The 9,459-nt window shown below is 36.7% G+C and overlaps 2 protein-coding genes across 2 annotated transcripts in view; one reads left to right on the plus strand and one right to left on the minus strand.

Moving 5' to 3' along the window:
* Positions 1 to 3,754, minus strand: part of parp2 (poly (ADP-ribose) polymerase 2) — a 15,790-nt gene extending 12,036 nt beyond the window's left edge. The window contains exons 1-5 of the mRNA XM_037681898.1: positions 3,586 to 3,754; positions 2,857 to 3,066; positions 2,311 to 2,478; positions 1,911 to 1,981; positions 388 to 438 (exon numbers count right to left, since the gene is read on the minus strand). Coding sequence (XP_037537826.1) covers positions 388 to 438; positions 1,911 to 1,981; positions 2,311 to 2,478; positions 2,857 to 3,066; positions 3,586 to 3,658 — 573 coding nt within the window. The 5' untranslated portion in view covers positions 3,659 to 3,754. The remainder of the gene's footprint in view (positions 1 to 387; positions 439 to 1,910; positions 1,982 to 2,310; positions 2,479 to 2,856; positions 3,067 to 3,585) is intronic.
* Positions 3,755 to 4,137: 383 nt separating this feature from the next.
* Positions 4,138 to 9,459, plus strand: part of mettl17 (methyltransferase like 17) — a 12,227-nt gene continuing 6,905 nt past the window's right edge. Inside the window, exons 1-10 of the mRNA XM_037681384.1 lie at positions 4,138 to 4,290; positions 5,014 to 5,155; positions 5,293 to 5,442; positions 5,550 to 5,637; positions 6,875 to 6,956; positions 7,030 to 7,103; positions 7,186 to 7,280; positions 7,368 to 7,438; positions 9,126 to 9,233; positions 9,329 to 9,397. Coding sequence (XP_037537312.1) covers positions 4,171 to 4,290; positions 5,014 to 5,155; positions 5,293 to 5,442; positions 5,550 to 5,637; positions 6,875 to 6,956; positions 7,030 to 7,103; positions 7,186 to 7,280; positions 7,368 to 7,438; positions 9,126 to 9,233; positions 9,329 to 9,397 — 999 coding nt within the window. The 5' untranslated portion in view covers positions 4,138 to 4,170. The remainder of the gene's footprint in view (positions 4,291 to 5,013; positions 5,156 to 5,292; positions 5,443 to 5,549; positions 5,638 to 6,874; positions 6,957 to 7,029; positions 7,104 to 7,185; positions 7,281 to 7,367; positions 7,439 to 9,125; positions 9,234 to 9,328; positions 9,398 to 9,459) is intronic.

Raw genomic sequence — 9,459 nt, forward strand, 5'->3', positions numbered from 1 at the left:
CCTTCCTTACTTACATCCTTCCTTCCCTACATCCTTCCTTCCTTACAGCCTGACTTACTTCCTTACTTATCGTACTTCCTTACATCCTGACTTACTTCCTTACTTACTTCCTTACTTATCGTACTTCCTTACATCCTGACTTACTTGCTTCCTTACCGTCGTTCTTTCTTTCTTACTTACTTAGAAACATTTTCTAGTTGGCATTTATAATGTATGTGAATGTTTCTGTAAAGTGCACAGAGACAACTTCAGTTGTGACTGGGCGCTATATAAATAAACTGAATTGAACTGAATCTGAAGTTTGAAAAGGAGGGCAAGTTTATCATAGTTTTACTGTCAAATGCAGCAAAGTTTTGTGCATCAGTGATTAAATGTTAAGTAGTTTACCTGGTTTAGCATCACGTCATACACGTCGGTTCCTTCACAGTAAACATGAGCCTGAAAGAGAAGAACGTGTTCATGAAATAATGTAAATACACCAATAAATAAATGTTTTCAGTTTATTTCTCTACTTTATTTTACTGGGACAGAGATTTTAAAAACAGTGCATTTACAAGAGTTTCCTGGCCAATACTGGCAACAAAACACAAAGTTTCATAAAACAATCTTTAACAACAACTGTTAGGGTTTAAATCAAATAAACCAAAAGAGCTCCGCCTTAAAGTTGGTTACACGACCAAACAAATACTTAGCCACATTAGATAAAATACTGAAACCTGACATTTGTTTCTCACCATCTACTAAAACACCGTTAAATACTTTTAATGAAACCAACTCCTTCATTTTTAGATTACCGGTAGATTAGATTTTGTCCCGTCTGGACTTTAGGTACAGACATTAAGTCGCAGTCCTGGGAGCGAAGTGGTCGTCCTTCTGTCATAACAATTTATGAAACGAGGAGAAAGGACCCAGTACAGCTTTATGTATAAGTACACACCAATGATTCAATCTGTGGATGGTCAGAGGACCATCCAGTGCGGGCGTACGTGCAGCAACGTGTCGAGAGTTTAAGGTCTGTAACAGATCCACGGCAGACAGAGTCAAGTGGCCGTAAACTCTGAAAAAAACACGTATAAAACGTGTTTATGTGGCCAAAGAAGAGTGCCATAAATTTAAAATCCAAAAATCTATTTAAGAAATGTGCTCAAAAGAAGTACCTTGAAATGTGGCTTTTATTATACTGTAAAAATCCATAATTTAAAATAGATGCTAAGAACGCACCTGGTTAAACATTTACTGAGTCTCATTTAATGTATATGCATCAAGTATAAGTTTTATACCTTCCGTTTGTTTTATTTCCAAACAGCTGTTTGTTAAATACCTGAAAATTGACAAGCTTTAACAAAACGTACGCGCTGGTCTGTAAATACAGAAGATACAACTTCACAAAATGTTTTATAAAACAAGGAAGCTAAATCTTGCTCTATGGTTTAAAGATAAATCATTACTTTAACCCAAAAAGTCACGAAAGCAGCTTTAAGGTGAAGAGTATGTTGGTCGAGTTGGTGACCCGTTTAACAGGAAAAATAATACAAACTGCTGAAAACACGCAAAAGTAAACAGCAAACGTGTTGTAATTTTATACATGATTAAATCTGTGCATTTGTGAATATAGTAAATGTTGAAAGAAAAAACGATTCAATATTTTGAAATATTTTTTACAATACAACGCAACTTTATTTATAAAGCACTTTACTTTTTGTTTTCATTAATCACCAAATTATGAGAACTTTACATTTTAATCAGGCATGAGCAAACGCATAAAGCAGCTACTATTTTAAACCCTTAAATGTAATTTATATTAGCTGAATTATCAAAACGTAAACAATATTTGAAAAGGTGTCTCAGCATCAGGTGTGAAACCGCAATCTGGACTTTCATTTCTCACGCAGACAGAAACGAAAAAGTACCTTTCCGAGTTTAGTTTTGCACTCTGGGTCCACCGGAGCTTTGCCCTTCATCACCACCGTCCGCACCACCTCTGATCCACAAATACCAGAAAAATCGAAGCCATGTTTTGGTGAATATACAGCACTGTGCAAAAGTTTTAAACCCCATACATTCTGTATGTTTCGCTTCCAAAGAAGAGACTTCGAAGTTTGATCAACAGTCTTTACAGTTTTTCTGTGAACTGTGGGTGGTTTTCTCACTAATTTATTAGTATTAATATAAATTTGTTTGCTTCTTGGAAGCAACATGTAAATAAATGACAGTCAAAGCTTTATACAGTACTTTATATTTAACAATTTAATCAGTATAAGCAGGTTTATGATACTATTAAACATAAAATATGACATATATTAATCTTACCTTCACTTTTTGCTTCCTCTTTAGGCGTCTTTTCAAGTTTTGTCTCACTCCTGCTTTGCCCTCGTTTCTTCTTAGCTGCTGGCTGCTCTTCGGTCTCCTCCTCTTCCTCTTTGTCTGGAGCAGGTTGTCCTGATTTAGCAGGCTTGTCTCCAGCTTCACCTAAGCTGTCTTAACAAGAGGAGGGAACAATGAAACCCAAAATGCTTTTTAAATAGATAACAAACAGTAAAAAAAAAGCAAAAACAACAACACGAGTAACAACTTCCAGTGGGACGATAAGGTTTTCAAAAAAATTGATGCTAAAACGTCGCTCTTGTTCACAGTTTTAGTTCTCACAGCACTCAAGTCACCAGCATCAAACTAAAAAAAAAATGTTTGGTTTTCATTAACCAAGACCTAATCTGGACAATTCCCTTTAAAATAAAATACAAGTTTAGTATTTGCTTGTTTATAACGCTAGAAGCATTGAGTACTATTTGTGGTACTAGAAATGATTTGCTATTCCAGTTTTGCGAGAACCGTTCCAGTAGTACACGTGATACACACCAGCGTTTACAGTCTGAGAGCGAATCTTTCTCTTGTACTTCGTCACGGGATTGATCTGGACCATCTTCTTCAGATCAACTTCATATTTCGTCCCCGATCCGAAGGTCAGCGTGACTGATGTCTTTCCTGATGAGACGGTCGAATCCAGCAAGGCGCAGGCTGAAGGCGGGTACGATTCCCACTGTCCTTCATCTCCTTTCCACTGCCACACTGATCAGAGTCACAGAAAGCGGTTGTAAATAAATGCTGCATTTTGGACTGATGAACTCAACAAAAATACATGCGAGAAGGATAAAAACTCTAGTTTAACACAAGCAGTTTCCATCCTGCTTCATTTATGCTGTTCATTTAAGATGCAATAGGTTTAATTTTGTAAGTTTTTATTTAACTTGTGTTATTTTACTAATTTATTTGCATTAAACACATTATTTTAGATGTCAGTGTGAAAACACAAATAATAACATACGTAAGATGATGGTACAATGTGCTAGAAGGCCTTTTATTCCACCGTAGCACTTTTTTTGTATTAGTTTATAGTATTTATAATAACAATATTACATATCAGTGAGTTTTGACAGGTGCAGAAATTAATTGAACGTTTAAAATAAATAACTTTGTTTTAGTCGAGCATCCTGTTGTTCCATAAACACTGCTTCACAACGTTTTAATATTGTTGTAGTCTTGTTGCTTAGCCCAAATGGCTAAGTGTCAAGCTAAACGACCACCAACCTGTTTTGGACTTGACGTCTCCATTTTCTACTGTATTCTGACTAGCATTCCTCGAACATCTGGTTCGTCTCATGGTGGTTTGCGCAAATATATTTAGCTGGAAACAATAACAGAAGAAACCAAGCGACAACAAAAACACACGGCAGGAAACTTTATTCTTCCGCAGTTGTTTTCTGCCGGACAAGCCGGTGGAGAACGGAGTTTGCCAAAGATCGTTTATACTAAAGAAAACTCACTTCATGCTGGTTGCCCATTGTGGGTTGTTAATGCAGTTAACGCGACAGCAATCAAAGTTTATAACTAATAGTTTTATATATGACTTTTTTGTTGGTTGTATTTTCTTACTTGACAGTTATTGAAGCATTAAAATTACCTAAACTTAACCAGTTTCACCTCTAGTTTATGAAATTAATAGTTCTATGGTTCTAATGTTGGACGGTACGCGCGCGAAAATACAGAGTGAGCATTCTTCTTATTACCATTACGTCGGAATAAAAAATTGCGGTCGAACGTTCCGCATTGGTCGATGGTCGGAATTATTTTCTTGATACTCAGGTGAAGGACGTGTGGTTTATCAACGTGTGTATGAAATTTGCTTTTTTTACGATATTTGAACTCGGTTTAGACATCAAGGACATGGCAACACGAAGCTATGGAGCATGCGTTTCCTGTCTGAGGGTGGCTACGATGAAGATAACGTTCAGGGTGAGTTCTGTTCGTAGTTGTCATTGAACGCAGCATTCTGAATCAGTTCAGGTTAAATATATTTAATGTGTTTATCTGAGTATAGAACGTTATTTTAGTCTATTATACTAATCTTATGAATATATATTTGTCCCAATTGTTCTGCGTCAACCATTATAAACCCATTTTCATTGTTACTGTCCCAATTTAACTGGGATAAAAAGTAAGAAAGAAAAATTTATTGGTGTACAGTAATGCTAATTTGTGCTAATCCGCTTAGTAAATAAGATACCAGACAAATCTACTTAGAAAATAATAGTCAGAATGGTCCAACAGCTGTCTCTCATTGGACTCTGTTAAATCAGTAAAAGGAAAAATCAGATAAAATCCTGCATAACAACTTTCTTTCTGTCAAAGTAAAACTAGAGACATTATTCACCAAAGTTCATGCTCAATAAACCAGGTAACAATCCCGTTGCTACAGACATTATTGTTCTTCCTGACTCATGTTTCTGACAAAAATTAGGCACTCTGAACTTCAGCTTGCTGACATTTTGAAAGGACAAAAGCAAAAGTGATCACTTCCTCATTACAAGTGTTATTGGGGGTGACAGGAGTAAACAAATCAGCTTAAATGTGTTTGAACTTGTCAGTGGAAATATAATTATAGGACTGGACTATAAATTTTAGAGTATTTAATTTACTGATGTGTGAAATATTGATCATTTGAACTTTTTCCATCAGAGTTTTAGCTCCGCAACCAGCCCACAACCTAAAGTAGATTTCCTGAAAGGAAAACCACACAGGGCACACCCAGGTGTGTCCAACCTGAAGACCCTGCACCTGCCCGAGGAGCTCCAGGTGGCTGCAAAGTCGATTATTCATAGTAAGCTCAGTTCTTTCCAAATGTAGCTTGTTTTGATCTGTGACTCAATGAGACTAACCTGTATAAATAAAGGGTGAATGAATCTTGAAATTAGACATATTGCTTTTTTACTCGTGTGTTTATTTATTTTATTATAGGTGCTTGTATATCTAAGCTTGCGGAACACAGTCACAAACTCACAAACTACCTGTGGCGTCGGAAGCGGCTGGTTGAAGATGGAGTGCTAAGGCAGAAGGCTATTATCCTGGAGAAGGAGCTCTGGGAGAAGGCCATGCAGAAAGTAGGAGGTGGGTGACAGAGAGCTCAAATGATCATAAGTGAATATCTGAGAGCATCAAAGAAGGCTTTTGATGCAGTTATGGAGGTGAATAACGTACCGTACTTCCCCTTGCAGATATTGATGAGCAAGCACTAGAGGATCAAATCAAAAGGAAGGTTCTGAAGGAGCTCAAGAGAACAACATATCATTGGACTCCTCTAAAGTAAGAAAATATTTTTCCAACACACATTTTGCTCAGTTTAGATAGATTTATGTCAGCCTTGATGAATAGTAAACATTTTACACATTTTATGAACTTTATGGACTCAGATTTCATCTAGATGTTTTTTAAAATCAAACTAGAGAAGTTGTGTTTTAAGTGAACCTGCAGTGCGGACGCCAAGTGCTGAATAACTTTGCTGAAATTTGCTGAAGGTGCTCAAACTGAGATGGTGTTGTGTCAATGTCAGTTTTATTTATACAGCACATTTACATAAATCACCTGAAGTTGACTAAACTGCTTTACAGTCGAAGCAGACGGCAAAAACATTAAAACATTAAATATCGAACAAAAATAAATAAAATTTATGAAAGGTCAACACAAGAAGATCAACTCTGAAAAACACCTTTAGTTTAAATCAGAAGGAAAAGCGAAAAGAAAGGTCTTAAGCTGGGATATAAAAAGTAGCAAAAGCTAAAATAAGCTGAACACTAGCTAAAAGTTAAAAGAAGAAAAACACAAACTAAAACCTAAATGGAGTGAACTATTACCCAAAAGCTAAAGGGAGCAAAACATTAGCTAAAAGCTAAAAGAAGCAAAAGCTCTCTAAAACCAAAATGAAGCAGAACACTAACCAGTAGTTAAAATTTAAAAGAAGCTAAATGCTACCTAATAATAACCAAAAGTAGAAAAACACAAGCTAAAAGTAGAAAAAGTTCAAAGCTAATGCAGCAAAAGGTAAAATGTATGTAAAAGTATCAAAATGGTAGCCAAAAGTTAAATGTAGCAAATGACTGGCTAGAAGCTAAATAGCAAAATGCTAACTAAAATTAGCAAAGAACTAGCTTTAAGTGGAAAAAAGCTAAATATTAACCAAATGCTTATTAAAAGTTAAAAGTTTTCTAAAGGACAGTTAAATGTGTGAAAAATGTGAGCTGTGTGCTAAAAACAGCCAAATGCTTGCTGAAAACTAACAGTAGCAAAAACAGACAAACAGAGCCAATACGCTGAAGCAGAACCCAGAGAACGTTTATGAAGGAACTGAAATGTATTCTGCGAAGCGAATACTTGTAAATAATGTTAAAAACCCTGAAAAGTGTAAAGTTTACAAAAAACAAAAGTCATTGGGCCCCTCTTCTCAATAAGCTGAACGTTCTGATGTGCGAGTGGCTAAAACAGCAGCATGTGTGCTGCATTCACAGAACGTGAGATCTCCATCCTGAACCTGCTTGTGTTTCAGGTTCAACGAGGAGCAGGCGGTGATCTACATGGCCGCCCGGCTCGCTGGAGGCTACGCAGCAGTGAAGAGAGCTCTGCATGAGGTAACAAAGACGATGTTCTGTTTTAATCCTAGCTAAATAAATATTTTTCCCTTGTTGTGTTTTGGCCTTTCAGATAAAGAAAAGGGATCCCTCGTTCGCTCCACAGTTCCTTCTGGATTTTGGTTCAGGCTTGGGAACAGTCGCCTGGTCGGCGTGAAACTAAAACTCAGCTTTTCCTCTAAATTAAGTTAAAAACAACCCGTTGAGTGAATTTTCTCTCCTCCCACAGGGCGTCGCACTCGTTCTGGGGCGCCTCTTTAAAGGAGATCATTTGTGTGGACAGCTCGGGGCCGATGAACGTTCTGGCAGAGCGACTTCTCAAAGGTTAACGCTGGTTGATGAAGATGTCACGAGAACGTTCGTGTTTTTAAGAATCAACTGAAGCATCTGTGTTTCTTTTCTCTTGCGCAGGCGATGATGAAAAAGCTAAACCTCACATCCAGCAGGTCTATTTCAGGCAGTTTCTTCCAGTCTCTCCTAAGGTTAGAACCTCTGTTTTTTATGTTTTTATCGCAGAAACGTATGAATCTGGATTCCATTTGCTCAAAAATCGTAGTTTAAAAAAAAAAAAGTTAGTAAAACATTTGAGTACATAAACAATATGACCTTTTATCTAGGCCTGTCGTGATAAACCTCCGTCTTGTCGAAGCTCCAAAATTCACAGTCGAAACCCGTGTCTTTGTGTAAAAAGTGGTTTATCTCTGCAAAACGAAGCTGAGAACTTGTTTACTGATATTTTATTAAAAGTTTTGTGTGACAAATGCTATGCTAACGAGCTCAAACCACATTGAGCGTCCACCATTTTGAGAACCGAAAAACAGGAACAAGAGACAGTCCATGTCACATCAAGGGGCCTCCCTCCCATTTTTCTTACTATCCATCCTTCCGTTCAAAAAAGTCTTATACTGCCATCCGGTGGTCGACAAAAGGTACTACATTCAAAACAAATTAACCAGAATTTCTTCTTAAATTTGACAATAATTACTAATTATTGTCAAATTTCAAACAATATTATCGTTTATCGCTATAATTTTTTAGACAATTAATCATCCAGCAAAATGTATCGTGACAGGCCTACTTTTATCTTCTCTGCACTGACCAATCAATCAATAATTAAGCATCAGAGACATCAGCTTAAACATGCTGTCCTTAAGCTTTCATCGTTTTTTTAAGCGTACAGAACCATCCATGTTCTGTCCCAGAATAGACATGTAGAGTTAGTCAGATTAAAGTCAAGTAAAGAGGTGTTTATTTTCTGAAAAATAACATTGTTATACACTTTTTTGTGTGCACGTTCACTTTTGCACAGGGTGCTTCCACGATACATTAAAAAGCATCAAAAGTCATTAAATAGATTTAGCAAAATTTGAACTTAAATGAGATTAAAAAGCATTAATTTTAAATCTGAGTGTAATTAAGCATTTTTTATTAGTTTTTTTTAGAGAAATGAGGGCAGTGCGGCTATGGATTATTGCCATATTTCCCCTTTGGGGAATCAATAAAGTGTGATGATAACAAAAAAGTACATAGAGTAACATGTAGAACCATTTTAGTAATTTGTTTCTAGTTTGCAGGAGCAGAGATAAAATGGGTAAATGCAAATTCCAGCTAAAGTGGCTGGAAGACACTTGTCCGTCGGTTATCAGGGCGGTGAAGGATTTTAGTTTGTAAAAAAAAAGAAAATGAAAGCTTTAGTCTGGGACAGCAGGTATAAATAGGCTCTTAGACACCATCTAACCACCTTGGTCTGATTTCTGAATGGACTGAAGTGCCATTTTAATTGCATACATTGATTTTTTTTAAGCATTAAATGTGATTGGCTGATTTCTGCAGAAACCCTGTTGCAACTTTTGCATCTGTAAATATTGTGCAAAATAATAACTTGACATATACTGCATGGTGATAGATGGCCCCTTAGTAACGAAAAAACTCTTACAGACTGAGTGCATTTCATCTTTTGCTTTAGATCCTCTGACAAAATACCCTTAAATGCTTACGTTCAATAAGTTTATTTTTGATAAATTATTTTAAATCTAAAGTACAGGAACAACATATAGTCTGAGAACGCTGTGTGAGATCGATAAAGCTCATTAGAACATGAATTTGTTGCAAACTTGTTTTTTTTTTTTAATGTACGTTAGACCCTGACGCTGCGGTTCCTCCCTGCAGGTGCAGTTTGATTTGGTGACGGCGGCGTTCACCCTGTCGGAGCTTCCCAACGAGAAGGAGCGAGAAGAAGCCGTGATGACTCTGTGGAGGAAGACCTCCTCTTATCTGGTCAGTTAAATCAACCATTAAACCTGTGGGCTTTTCTAAAAACACATTCTGTCCATTTGTAGCAACAGTTAAGTGTTTTGTTTTGGGGTTTTTAGGTTTTGATAGAAAATGGAACCAAAGAGGGCCATCAGATGCTTATGGAGGCCAGAGACACTTTATTAAAGGTATTCAGGTGTTGGAGGAAACACAGCAGACTAAATATTGCTCAGTTATATTAATATATATA

The sequence above is a fragment of the Nematolebias whitei genome, chromosome 9 (genome assembly GCF_014905685.2).
Source record: "Nematolebias whitei isolate Nwh7 chromosome 9, NemWhi1, whole genome shotgun sequence".
NCBI classification, from domain to species: domain Eukaryota; kingdom Metazoa; phylum Chordata; class Actinopteri; order Cyprinodontiformes; family Rivulidae; genus Nematolebias; species Nematolebias whitei.